Below are 14,655 nucleotides of genomic sequence, written 5' to 3'. Positions count from 1 at the left end.
AAGCCACATGGGCCTGAAATTTCCTAATTCCTGTTGCAGGACAAGGTATGAAAATACTGTATATATCTGACGACAGACAGTTAAATATTACAACTGCTTATTTAAAGGTTACACGAAACAACCTTTCCCCGAATATCGTTTTTTTTTTATTGTTACTTTAGCAACACTGGTGCCTTATCGCTATTCCTAGTACAGTTTGTGCCTTCTTCAGGTGGTGTATGAAGCTCTTGGCTGTTTAACTCAATTACACAATTGCACTATCCAGTACATGTAAAGGTTCTGCTCGTCAATATCCAAAAAGTTACCAAAAGTGTAATTAAATATTAAGAGCACCAAAAAAAATAGAAATAAGTACAGCGGTATTTTTAAAATATTCTTGTTAAAATAGTGTTACAAGGTTTTAATTCTGCTTATCCTTTTTGTTAAGTGGAAATATATCTATAAACTCTCAAGAACCAGGGGAACGTCACCAGTGAGCGGTATTAGTAAATATAAAGTTATGTATACATGAATATATATGAATGTCCATAGTCTTTCACTCTATTTTCCAAAGAAATAGCCAAGTAGGTATTCCCAATCACATCACAGCAAACTAAAACCTTAATGGATCACTCCCGTTATTGAACATCTTTATCCATACATACATACATGCATATATATATATATAGTGCAGATATGTGCATTTTCACAGGTATAGCAGTTTGCACTAAATAAACGCATACAAGGTATGTGCAGGCACTAGTGCTCCACTTTGTAGCAAAGTGTACAATTTGTATGTATTTGTGATTGTGCATGATTGTGAACTAGCTATATGTGATTGCATGTGTATATATGCATGTATATGGTTTGTTTTGTAAAATATATTGGCCCTTAATGTATCTTTTCTGTTAAAAATCGTATGTTAAAATGAAAGAATACACCAATTGGCAGCAATTTGCTTGTTTTACATTAACTATTTCTGTCTTCTGGTGAGAAGATCCAGCTGTCAGCTGTCCTTTGTAGTTTTTCATGTTTGTTTTATAATTCAAAGAAAATTATATAAGTGGAGGTTTAGATGAGTGCCCAAAGATGATTTTTTTCATAATTATAAATGTCTTCTTAAGTACCAAATGGTGTGTTTAGAAATATTTTGTTTGATACTCCATTGATGTCAAATTTACTTAGGTCTTGAAAAGCTGATGTCCAAAGCTGAGGTGTCACACAAGAGGATATGTAATCTGGGCCAATGAATTATTTCTTACTCTTGCTGCTTAACTTTTCTATCCTGTATGAACTATTTTTTAATAAAGGCAAATGTAATAATTTCCTGCTATGTGTGTTTATAAATATTTTAATATAAATATATAAATATCCAGCAACACCAAAAAACAAAAACCTAGAGACCTTGTACGATTCCTTGAAGAACGGGAATTCACCATCATGAAAAGCCATATGCCTTTCTATTATAGTGGCACCCAGTGGGGGGGGAGAGTACTTACTACGATCAACGATCACCGCTTAAGCCAGTGTTACAGAAATACCAGCATTTGAAATATCCTGGGGTGTCTAGTTTTCGAAAATATATGGTTTGATAGAGGTAAATTGAATTGGCCAGGTTCAAAGATGTCCCAAATAAGGCATGGGCAAAGGATCACCAAATATAAATATTCAACAATGCGCACATCCCAACTGTGGCCCTTTGGGCCCCCAAACAGCCAAGCAATCCTATGCATGGGGCTATCACTGTACTCCAGAGATGTTGCTGAATACATATTGGGGTGTGACATATACCAGGAGCTGTATATTCATACCTGAAGCACAATGTGTGTGAAAAAACACACCAAAAGAATTAGTGCATGGAAAGAGTTAAAATACTAGGATTTGAAATACCATGGGGTGTCTAGTTTTCAAAAATATATGGTTTGGAGGTAAATTGAACTGCTGGCTTCACAGACCTCCCAAATAGCACATGGGGCAGAATGACCAGTTATGAGAAAAAAAGGTTTAGAAATAGCAATATGTTACTTGTACTTATTGCACTATAGTGTGCAGAAAAAAACAAAAGTATTGGGTATTTCTAAACTCAGGGCCAATAGTAGAATCTATTTAGCATTTTTTTTTCTTTAGCTTTTGTAGATGAGTAAAAGGTTTTTCAAATAAAAGTAAAGTGTTTTTTTTTTCCATTTTTTCACCGTATTATATATATTTTTTTTACAGTAAATTAGTTTATGTCCCAAACGCACCCTACTCCAAGCGTGCGCGTGACTTGGTTCTGGTGGTAAAAGGGTTAAAATCTGTCTGCCCTAGACTGGAAATAGTGCTAAAATTAAAAATATCTACCCTTAATACCACCTACAATTAACTATAATGATATAACTAATATAATGCTGCCACCACCAAGACAATTCATAAATGGGGTGCCTTGGTCCCCCAAGAGAATTAGACTAAGAACCCACACAATATACTTTAACACAATAATTATGTGATTTCAAATTACCAGTAAAATGGTCTAATCAGGTAATGTGAGTCTTTACCGGACAAAGGCAGAACTTAATATAAAGGAATATTTAAACAGACTGATTTATACAACATTAAAGTAAAACAATGATGGTCGCTTCCTGGTTACAGATCATGGGTGTCTGCTGGAGATAATCCCCTCAGCCAGTAATGGGATAATATACTGCTGGGGGTAGCCACACGAGTCTTTACAAAGTCAGGGCCCATAGTCAGTAGGGAGGAGGCTGGCTGTCAGGCCTCTCCAGTGGCCCCAGTAATGGAGGGTTCCGTCACAATTGTCAGGAAGGGTACAAAACTAAAATCAGCCATTGACACAAAGGGGTTAATAAGAGATTTTATACTTGAGATATTGCACCACAACAGACCCATGAGCCTCACTAACAATATACAATCTAACATTGTGTGTGTTATATCACTGTGTAATGATATTATGAACCCTTTACAAGGTTTGTTCTGAGGATCTGCAATAGTATATGGCTAAAAGAATCACTTCACAGTAGGGCTGAAACAACGAATCGATAAAATCGATAATAATCGATAACGGAAATCGTTGTCGACGGTTTCCGTTATCGATTAATCGAGTGATCGATTCGTTGTTGGAGCACTCGGCTCCTTTTACTTACCTCCGCGAGCGTTCCCCGCTTCCGCTTCCGGTTCGCTCTGTGCGAGTGGCTCCGTTCGCACAGAGCGGTTCGCTCTGTGCGAGTGGCTCCGTTCGCACAGAGTGGTTCGCTCTGTGCGAGTGGCTCCGTTCGCACAGAGCGGTTCGCTCTGTGCGAGTGGCTCCGTTCGCACAGAGCGGTTCGCCGGGGTGGGGGTGGGGTTTCAGGGGATGCAGGGCAGAGTGGGGGTGGGGGGGCAGGCCAGGGTAGGAGACTGAGTGCAGGGCAGAGTGGGGGTGGGGATGCAGGGCAGAGTGTGAGTGTGGGTGCAGGGCAGAGTGGGTGCAGGGTGTGAGTGTGGGGGCAGGGCAGAATGTGGAGGCAGGGCTGGGTGCAGGGCAGAGTTGGAGACTGGGTGCAGGGGCACAGTGCAAAGTGCCAGGGCTGGGTGCAAAGTGCCAGGGCTGGGTGCAAAGTTCTGGGTGCAAAGTGCCAGGGCTGGGTGCAAAGTTCTGGGTGCAAAGTGCCAGGGCTGGGTGCAAAGTGCTGGGTGCAAAGTGCCAGGGGTGGGGCAAAGTGCTGGGTGCAAAGTGCCAGGGCTGGGTGCAAAGTGCTGGGTGCAAAGTGCTGGGTGCAAAGTTTCTTGAACAGTAATAGTCCACCTCTTTTCAGAATGTTTGGGGTTATTTTGTTTCAGAAATATTGTGTTTGGGTTTTTGTACTTTGAAAATATTGTTTTTTTTATTACATCATAACAAAATAAGAATGTTAATGTAAATTTTAAGTTGTTTTTTAACATCCAGTTCATTAAATTATTTTAAATAAACAAAAAATTTGCATATTGTTTTTTTTTATCCGATTAATCGAAAAAATAATCGGCCAACTAATTGATTATTAAAATAATCGTTAGTTGCAGCCCTACTTCACAGATACAAAAACAAAGTAAAACGCATAGCAACAAAACATAAAAATAACAAATTTCTGTCAGTTAATGAGACTAAAAAGAGCCAATGCACGCGAGACATGATGTCATCATAAATGGCACTCCAGTGATATATTATCATATATCAATATCATATATTATCAATAGAAGGGAGAAAAAAAATATTTCTATACAAAGACAGATATATAAAACTATAAACAATGTAACCACAGAGAAACGCAAAACAACTGTACCCTAGAGTACTGTGACAAAATATCAATATAACCATCTAACTGGGGAAGAACAACACTTTAATATCATGGATTTTAGAAAAGAATATGACAGTCCCAAACGGTTAACAACCATATAGAGATCTGTATCAGTCAGGACTGAGTTGATGAGGCAGCCTTGGAACTTGAAGACTGGTGACCACCTGATGATGCAAGTGTGGCTGATGGCTGGAAATGCACAGCACCGTGTTAAGTTTTTATGCTCACATAGCGGGAAGTTGAGAATATCCAGCTGGCGGTAGGATGCTGCAGCAAATCTAGTGAGTATGTTTGCTGGAGTCTTCCATGTGCCTCATTTTGGAAACTATCCTATCTGTGCCCTGTTTGGTCTGACTTTTTAATCTAGTTCCTTTCTTGAAGTCGTTCCGTTATCTACCAACCTTACCTGACCAGTTTTGGAGGATCAATTAATACACAATATACTATGAAGTCACAACTTACATGCCCTCAAATGAAACTAAATAAATAAAAAGGAGTTTCCTTATTAGTCCATTCAGGACCCTAGAGACATAATATTAGGCATCCTATTATGCCCTAAGGGTCATTTTTGGTGTGCATAACATTTTTGCTGGCTCTGACCAGACAGCTTCAGCATAAGCCTTTGTACACCCCCACTGTTCGACATTCAGTCATTCCCTTCATCGGAATTATTATGAATCTATGGGTTATTATTGAGGTTGAAAGAAGGTGCAACACAGATAAATGGCCTTATTGCCACAGTAACCATGGAGACCATTTCATTGGTTGCTACGGTGATAAAGCCACTTTTGAAAAGGTCACTCTTTAAATATAACTTATGTACAAAAATGCAACGTATCCAGCTAATTTCCCAAAGAGATAGGTCTAGAAAGCTATGCAATGTATTCTAGTTGCTGGCTAAATATTATGGGAGTTGTCCCTGACATGTGTTCAAACTCCGAAACACTGACGTCATTTCTGTGATGTTGATTCCTGATCTTCACCCGCTTGACCCCGCGGATTTTCCTGCTAGCACACTGCATATCTACAAGCCAGCCACGTCGTACCGTTCGCCTCTATTTAGTTATCACTTTCTATTTCTGTTTTGTTGTTTTCGTTTCATCAAGTTGATCCCCGTTATATACAGATTTTTGCTTTCCTGTGTTTTAGACACGAAAAGCTTCCAAATCTTAGGTCGCTGACTGTTGACACTCGGTACAACCACTTTCACTCCAACGAGGGGTGGATACAATAAAATAACGGAAACTCAGACGGTCAGGAGCCGCCATGCCTCTGGTCTCGGTGAGTTATAAGCTAATAGTTATTTCTTTGTCACGTGCTTTTTGTTAAATTGTTTTATACAGAAGTGTGTTTTCTACTGGGCTAAAGGCAGTGCTGGACACACACATCAGCTGACGTGAGGTCATAGATATTTGTGGGGCCGGGACAGTGAGTTTAGTGAAATGCCACTGGGATTTCTAATGGCTATGCCCTTGGAATAACAATCTCTGGGATAATGCTTTGTGATATGGTATATAATGCCATGTATAACATCCCTTTACAAAAGAATCAGTCCACAGGGAGGGCTGGGCAAACCCAAACTACATGTCCAGTAACAATCCAAGAAGTCTGACCATACCCCAAAGCTGAGAATCCATTCCTGGCAAACACAGATTTTCAAAATAAATTAGACTGTATGAAAAGTTTATAAAAAGAGCACAAAAAAAATGCAGTTGAGGTGTGCATTTTGCCTAAAGCTCTTGTTACTGTAGTCTAGTGGCTGTATATGGCACTGCAAGTAAAATAAATGCTGGTGCCCCAAATATTCAAATCAGAGGGGTCCCTTTGCAGCCCCCTCCAGAATCAGTGGGACTTAAACCTTTAGAAACTGTTGTCACAAACTTACAGCTTGTCATATGGTCTAATTCCTGCCAGAGCTCTGCTCGATCTGCTGCATTCACTGGTGTATCGTCTATCTCTGAACAACAGATTAATAAGAGAAAGGTCCCAGGGATCTATCTGAAGCAAGGAGCAGATATGACGAAGCACTAAGGTGCGAAACGCGTCAAGGCATTCTGCTTGTTTTCACGCTGCATGTTTATTCACTCCATGTGGATCTCGAAAACAAAAATCACTGATGGAAATTTGACAGTCATCCTTGGACCGCTGTGATATAATTTTCTTTCTGTTTCTTCTGTCTGTACTGATTTTTAAATTTCATCCAGCATATATCAGAGCCCTGTACAGTGACTATGGGGCATTTTATTACACATCTCAGGATAGGGCAGGGTGTTTCTCAGCATGTACAGGGTTCTGCTAGATTTATTTCTGAGCCCAGATGCTAGGGTGTATGCACTTCCCTACCCATTACCTGTTAGCAGCTTGTAGTTAAGTGAACCAAGCTCTGTTTGGTCTGAGGCATTTGTAATAAAAAAAATCTTGGGAAACCACCCTGCTAGTAGTAGTTTTCCATACTATAATCTATAAACAGCAGCACAAGCCTTCTGTAGGAGTCCTGGGAGAGGCTATAATACTTCCTGTCAAGCCTGGAAAGAATCATTTAACCCCACTAATGCCAACATACTGCAGATTGTCCCCTGTCCCACTTTTATCTAGCCTGTCATAGTACTGTACATCCCTGAAACTCACAATAGTTTGTATATAAACAGCAGATAATTTGTTGTATATTAACTGGTGTAAGTAAACAGTGTACATATTCTTGTTCTTAAAACACTTTGTGGCTATCAATAGGTCAGAAAGGTATTTAAGCCTCGATCCCTAGCCATACCTCGGACTACACAGCAAACAAGTGTCCCTCTTTGTCTATTTGAAATATTATGAGGCATGGATCTATGTCTAAAGCTTCAGCAGAAGCAAAATAAACTGAGATATGTAGCTTTTAGAAGTAAGAAGGCAGACAAAGGTTACCTGCTTAGGTAGCAGACTAAGAAATTAATAGTTGATGCTTTCTGATATTTTAGCTGATTTGCAATGTTTTCAATAACTTTGTTTATATTTAAACTTAACAAGAGTGACAACATCTTGGTAGTGCCTTGGTAGCCTCGTATTTTAAAAAAACGCTGTAGAGCTTTGTATAGCTTTAACAGCCATCTTAACTCTATCTTTGCCAAAACCTGGGATGCTTCTTTTCTTCTGTTGGGACATATAAAGACGTTTACCTTCTAAAGGTTGTCTCTTTCTTCCTATGTCTACGGTGAAAAGCATTTGGAACTGTGAAAAAATGTCCTTTAATAAGCATTTTAATTTTCTTCCTCAGGGACCACCGCCTAAGCCTGGGGACCTAATTGAATTCATAAGGCCTTTTTACCAGCATTGGGGTATCTATGTGGGAGATGGATATGTTGTACATCTGACTGGTATGTATCTTCATTCTGACATGAACTTTGTTTAAAACATAGCTTTCCTTGTTATACATTTGAACAGCATGAGGAGCAGTGACTGGTCCAAATCACCTTCAACGATGTCCCAAATAGCACATGGGAGCAGAATTACCAGATTTCAAAAAAATGGTTTTGAAATGGCAAAATGCTTATTGGGCATTTCTAAACTCAGGGCAAATAGTAGAATCTATTTAGCAGGTTTCTTCATTAGCTTTTATAGATGAGTAAAATATTTTTCAAGTAAAAGTCAGAAAGTCCTTTTTTTCTCAATTCTCACCATATTTTATAATTTTTTATAGTTAATTACCGTATATTTGCTCGATTATAAGACGAGGTTTTTTCAGCGCAAATGCTCTGAAAAATAATCCTCGGCTTATAATCGAGGTCGTCTTCTAATCAGACCTCAAAATGTCCGCTGGGGCCATGCTGCTTACCGGGCTTTGGTCGCGAGCAGCAGGAGAACAGGAAGCTAGAAGAGTGTCACATAACTCTGCCTCCCCCCTCCTTCCTCTGGGGGCGGGGCCAGAGAAGTTGCTCGCACAGCCGGGCCCCTGCAGAAGTCTTCCAGTGAGAGATCTGCAGTTCAGGTAAGGGGGTGGGGGAGGGTTTTTGAGTATGTGTGATTAATGGAATGAATGAGTATTTAAATGTTTGTGAATGAGTGTGTGTTAGTATTGATGTTTAAGGGGGGTGGTGGTGGTAGCATGGCATAGGGAGGCTGTACTCAGACTCCTATCATCCCCAGGTTCCAGCATGTGCTGGCTGCCTTGGCTTGATAGGAGTGTGATTGCTGTTAGGAATTATATATATATATATATATATATATATATATATATATATATATATATATATATATATATATATATATATATATATATACCTCCAGAAATGCCTTTTAACCCCCTGTGTGCCACTCTGGCATATAGGGGATTAAAAGGCATATCATGGGGCAGAGTGGCATATAGGAGGGTATAAGACATTTCTGGAGGCAGAGTGGCATATAGAGGGTTAAAAAGCTCATCATGGGGCAGAGTGGCAAATAGGGGGTATAAGGCATTTCTAGGGGCAGAGTGGCAACCCTGGGGGCAGATGTGCATAACTGGGGGGGCAGGTTGGCAAATAAAAGGAAATAAAAAATATATATTTTTCTCAATCATAGCTTTTATTAAATATGAAAATATTGTTTACATGAATTAATATTTACTAGTAAAACTTTTTTTTCCTATAGGGTAGTCTTATATTCAGGTTTTTTGTTTTTTTCCTAAATTAATATTCAGATTTTGGGGGGTCGTCTTATAATCAGGGTCGTCTTATAATCGAGCAAATACGGTATATGATATAATCTAAATAAAGCTCTTGTCTGAAAAAAAACCCCAATATATAACTTGTGTGTACGAGTACCTCAGAAATGTTAAAACAGCCGTAGGGTACAAAAAATAAAATCAGCCACTGTAACGAAGGGGTTAAATTGTTTGGTAATGGCCTAATAACCCTTTCCAGACTGATAGGCAGCAACAATTGCTTCTCTAAGAACATTGATGATGTCTTTCCGCCTTGGCATTGTGTTAACACACCTGAATGCTCCCATCCAGCAAACTGCTAAAACTTCTGCTTTGCTGATTATCAATTAATCAAGGGCATTTGATTACCAGCTACTTAGCATCTTAATTCCTATGGCAGCAGTAAGGGCATAAATAGTTTTTCACACGTGGCTTCTCCATTTTGGCTTTATTTTTGTTTAAGAAATCCTGACACGGTGTAATATGTCACGTGTTGTTGTTCATCTGAGGCTGTATTCACTTATTTTGTAGACCTACTGTGTTATGTCCTGATATGTAAAACCATGGAATTTAAAGAGGATGTAAATTTATTTAATTTTCATTTTTTTTTTATATTTTAATGAATGGATAATTAAAAATAAACTCGTAAAAAAATGCATGGAAAACTAAAAAGGTTCTGCCGTGCAAGATCACAGCCTATGATGTAATCAATGCCAATGAAGGGTTTAAAACACCATCCTTTCCAAGAAACATAATTTACCGTATTTGCTCGATTATAAGACGACCCTGATTATGAGACCCCCCCAAAATCTGAATATTAATTTAGGAAAAAAGAAAAAGCCTGAATATAAGATGACCCTATAGGAAAAAAGTTTTACCAGAAAATGTTAATTCATGTAAACTATGTAAACTATTTTTTTTTAATAAAAGCTATGATTGAGAAAAATATTTTGTTTTTAATTCCTTTTATTTTCCAACCTGCCCCCCAGTTATGCATATCTGCCCCCAGGCTTGTCACTCTGCCCCATAAATGCCTTAAACCCCTATATGCCACTGTGCCCCATGATATGCCTTTTAACCCTCTAAATGCCACTGTGCCCCATGATAGGCCTTTTAACCCTCTATATGCCACTGTGCCCCATGATATGCCTTTTGACCCCCTATGTGCCACTGTTCCTCTAGAAATGTCTTATACCCCTATATGCCACTCTGGCATTTAGGAGGTTAAAAGGCATATTATGGGACTGAGTGGCATATAGGGAGGTATAAGGCATTTCAAGAGGCAGAGTGGCATATAGAGGGTTAAAAGGCATTTCTGGAGGCAGAGCGGCATTAAGGGGGTTAAAAGGCATTTCATAGAGCACTCTGCCTACAGAAATGCCTTATGCCCCCCATTTAACGCCACCCCCAAAAAATAAAACTTACCAGTGCTTCTGACTCCCTGTGTGTTGTCAGGGCAGCGTGTAGATGTCTAGGGGATTCGCGTAGGCACCTTCCGCTGCAGCTGGAAGGAGGGGAGGTCCATTCCGCAGAAGGTCTGCCGTGATGGACGCAGACAACCCCCGCTGGTAACCGGAAGGAGGTGCGGTTAGCAGTGGGGGTTGTCTGCGTCCATCGCGCAGACCTTCCCTGGCTGTCAGAGAGAATTTGCGTAGATGTCTACACGCTGCCCCGGCTACACACCGGAGACTCAGAAGCACCGGTAAGTGCGGGGGGGATCCAGGTCCCCTGCAGCGCTGCGGGGGATCTGGATCTTAGTCTCATAGAGGTCTGATTATAAGACGACCCAGATTATAAGACGAGGGATATTTTTCAGAGCAAAAAAAAACCTTGTCTTATTATCGAGCAAATACGGTCCCTGATTGGATGTTACCGATTGAGGAACACCCCCTGTGAGAGACGGAAGCGATCATTAATCGCTTCTGAAAATCTCCCCTGTAGCTGGCCCATTGAGAAGCAGGACACCCTAGGCCAGGATTCGTCTCTCAGTATACCATGTGGGCACAGGCAGCAAGAGATGTGTTTGGACAGACACATCTCCTGAAAGCCTAGAAGCTGGAGGTGGTGATTATGGAGGGTTTTCTGCAGAAGCATTTGCAAGATGGACTACGTAAGAATTTAAAGGGGACATTTGGTCATCATACGCATAAATAGATCTTCAAAATTACATTGAAGATTATAAAAAACTGGCAGGGTTGAAAAAAGTCGCATGCAGGGATGTACCGTATTGGCTTGAATATAGGCCGCACCCCAGATATGCTTTATGCCCCCTAGAGATGCCCACCTACCCCCCAGATATGCTTTATGCCCACTAGAAATGCCCACCTGCCCCCCCTGATATCCCACTCTGCTTCCTAGAAGTGCCAACCCCCCGACTTACCAATGCTCCCAGACTCCCTGATGTCTAACAGGGCCGGCCGGTGGACGTTTGTGCGATGCATGCAAACAACCTCGGCTGCCGGCATTTCATCGACGGAGACACACCGGCTGAAGTGCCGGCAGCGGAGGTTGTCTACGCGTATCGCCGCAGCCGGTGAATGTCTGCGTGATATGCGAAGGCAACCTCCGCGGCCGGCACTTCTATGATGGAGCACCGGAAAGGTTATGTCATGCCGGTGCTCCACCATAGGAGGAAGTTCCGGCAGCGGAGGTCATCGCGCAGATGTCCATGGCTGCCGGAGAGAAGGATCCAGACCCCCCTGCAGCAGGGATAAATGAAAACTGAACAAAAACACCCGCCCGGTGCCCGGAACTGCATGTCCTGGGGGTCGGCCAACGTGAACTGCGCATCCCTGTGCAAAACCCTGAATATAGGCCGCAGCCCCACTTTAAAGACTTAAAGTGGGGGGGAAGTGCAGCCTATATTCGGGCCAATACGGTATAATGAAATATTAACTATTTATATTCTGCCATCAGATCAAGAAGGTTGGTCTAGTTTATCCTCAGCACTTGGTGGTTCAGCTGTGGTGAGAAAGGATCTCATAGAAGATGTTGCCGGTGGTTGCGATTATAGGGTCAATAACAAGTATGACCAGAAGATGATCCCTTATGCTCCAGCAGAGGTGGTAAAGGCTGCATTGCAGCAAGTCGGCCTAACAATGCCATACAGCGTGACCAGTGCCAACTGTGAACATTTTGCAACTGAATTGAGATATGGAAGGCGCTTTTCAGATCAGGTATTGTGCATATATCCTATTTATCTAATTTATTACAGTATAGCTATTTTTACAGCTGGGATTTTTCATTTCCAGTGTCCTATATGGGTAGTTAGCAAGTTACAAATTTTGGCAAAGACTGTTGGTAGAAAAAGTGCATGGTAACTGTTAAAACACCAGCAGCTGAAATACCCTTGAGTGTCTAGTTTTTAAATATATATGGTTTGATGGTGGGTGAATTGAATTGGCTGTCTCTAAAGATGTCCCAAATAGGACATGGGGTAGGATTACAAGATTTGAGAAAAATAGTTTTGAAATCGCAAAACGCTACTTGTTGGCTTAGAACTTTTAAAATATTTGCGTATTTCTAAACTTAGGACAACTATTAGAATCTATTAAGCAGGTTTTTTCTTTAGCTTTTGTAGATGAGTTTTAAAATAAAGATTTTTCAAATAAAATTCATAAAGTGTTTTTTTTCCTTTATTTTTTACCATATGTAATGTAATCAAAATAGTGGTATCTAAAGTAGGCTCTCCTTCTCCTGAAAAAAACAGTATATAATTTGTGTGGATACACTAAATGAGAGAGAAGAAAACTACAGCCCAGTCCTTGAAGCTCCTTTCTGCCCCATGATATGTTGTATACCGTCAGATACATGGTCTGCAAGTGCATCTATAGTTGATAAATTTAAGGGGCTTTTATTTTGTTTATGGTGTTTTTTGTAGTTTGTGTTATAGTATTGATTGTACGGGTGTAGCGATGTTGATTTTATATGAATGTTTTTTTCTTACAGGTGGTTAATGCTACAACATATGCTGCAGTTGGAGGAGTTGCTTTAGCATCAATAACTGCCATCTTTGCCCTTGTGAGGAATAAGCGTCAGAACCAGTGAAAGGAAAAAAAGACCATCTCTCAATGTGCTTCCAGATGAAATCCCACGAAACATTAACATTGTCCTCTTTTTCCAGAGAAAAGCAGTGCAAACTATTTATTGCCAGAGCATTGGAAAGCATCAGCCAACTAGTCAACTTGTCCAAGGCTGGAGCAGCTTTTTCATTTAACAATATAGGCATTTGTGAAAATTGGGTCACCATTTATTTACCAAAATAAAATTATATATTATATAAAGTAAACGCAAAGGTAGCCAACACACCTCCATCATTATAAGACATACTGCCTTAGAACAATCCTTTATCATGGTAAGCCTACAACATGTAGTCAAAGTCCTATGGAGTGGGCCAGAATAACATAATTACGTAACATGTGTATGTAAGTATAATATCCAGTTAGAAAAAAAACTTGCAATTTCCCTTAATAACCAAACATGGCACTGAATATTAAAAAGTTATTTGCAGTAACATGTAATGTATTGAGCAATCATAGTTGATTTAATTATTTACATTTTCTTTAACCTCTTGATGACAATTTATGTGCCCGACCTGTCATGGGGTTAAACAAGCATAGAAAACAACAATTGCTTTCTTAGCTCAGCTAGTGTTAATGCAATGCCTCGACACTGAAGCATTCAGCACCACCAAAAAAAACATAGGGGCCCTATTAGACAGCGCATAGGAGTGATAATTTTCACCATATTAAAAGGCTATATGCCTTTCAGATCTGACAGCGCATGTGGTTAGAAGGTAATGATGCTCAGCCAGTATTGATAAAGTGCCTTTATATAGAGACTTTCAGTAGCACACACAAAAAAAGTCAAGGGCCCTGTTTCATTGCTCCTAGGTGCATTTTAAAACTCCATCTGATAGAGACATGCTGCCCCTAACAAGATGGTGGTGCCCATTCAAAAGAAGAGTTCTCAGAGGGACTATCCAGGTCTAACCCTGCTGGTTGACTACAGGTACTACAGCCAACCATGCAGGTCAATGGAGCCCAGCTCGCTTATCACTATGTGACCATTGGAAAAAAAAAACAGTCCTAAAATTGGAGCTGGATCTTCCAAAAAATCCTGGCATGAAGAGTTAAAATACCACCATTTGGAATACCCTAGGGTGTCTAGTTTTGAAAAGTGTATGATTTGATGGGTAAATTGAATTGGCTGGCGGCAAGGACTTGGGGTCAGGATCGCCAGATGTCAAAATCCCAAATTGAAAAATGTGCACCTCCCGAACTTGGGGTTTTAGCCCCCAAACAACCCAACAAACCTATGCATGGCTATTACTGCACTCAGGAGATGCCACTGAACACATATTGGGGTGCTGTTTGGCTGCGACTTATACAAACTATAAATTCATACCTGAAGTTTAATTTATGTGAAGAAAACCAAAAAAATACTATTACGAATTTTGACAAAGGCTGGTGGTAACATTAGTTTGAAATGGTTGAAGTACCAGCATTTGAAATACCTTCAGGTGTCTAGCAATAAAAAATACATGGTTTGATGGGGTAAATTGAATAGACTGGGGTTCAAACATGCCCCAAATAGGGCATGAGCATAGGATCACCAAATCTCAATGTTCAACATTGAAAAATGCGCACCTCCCAAACCTGGCCCTTTGCCTCCCAAACAGCCAGGCAAATCTACGCATGAGTGATA

At 40.4% G+C, this 14,655-nt stretch overlaps 1 protein-coding gene across 1 annotated transcript; it reads left to right on the top strand.

Annotated features, from left to right (window-relative positions):
* The first annotated feature begins 5,555 nt into the window (after positions 1 to 5,555).
* Positions 5,556 to 12,996, top strand: LOC149281737 (phospholipase A and acyltransferase 3-like). Its single transcript, XM_089499062.1, has 4 exons — positions 5,556 to 5,570; positions 7,546 to 7,645; positions 11,866 to 12,125; positions 12,898 to 12,996. Exons 1-4 carry the CDS (start codon positions 5,556 to 5,558, stop codon positions 12,994 to 12,996), a joined length of 474 nt encoding a protein of 157 aa, XP_089355188.1.
* Positions 12,997 to 14,655: the final 1,659 nt, after the last annotated feature.

Source organism: Sceloporus occidentalis, unplaced genomic scaffold (genome assembly GCF_023333645.1).
Source record: "Sceloporus occidentalis isolate IW3139 unplaced genomic scaffold, rSceOcc1.0.p SCAF_128, whole genome shotgun sequence".
Taxonomy (NCBI): Eukaryota; Metazoa; Chordata; class Lepidosauria; order Squamata; family Phrynosomatidae; genus Sceloporus; species Sceloporus occidentalis.
This window is presented reverse-complemented; position numbering and strand designations above follow the sequence as displayed.

Coding starts and splice junctions, on each gene's coding strand:
- LOC149281737 (XM_089499062.1), top strand. Junction 7,646..11,865: donor ATATGTTGTACATCTGACTG/GTATGTATCTTC, acceptor TTCTGCCATCAG/ATCAAGAAGGTTGGTCTAGT. Junction 12,126..12,897: donor GAAGGCGCTTTTCAGATCAG/GTATTGTGCATA, acceptor TTTTTCTTACAG/GTGGTTAATGCTACAACATA.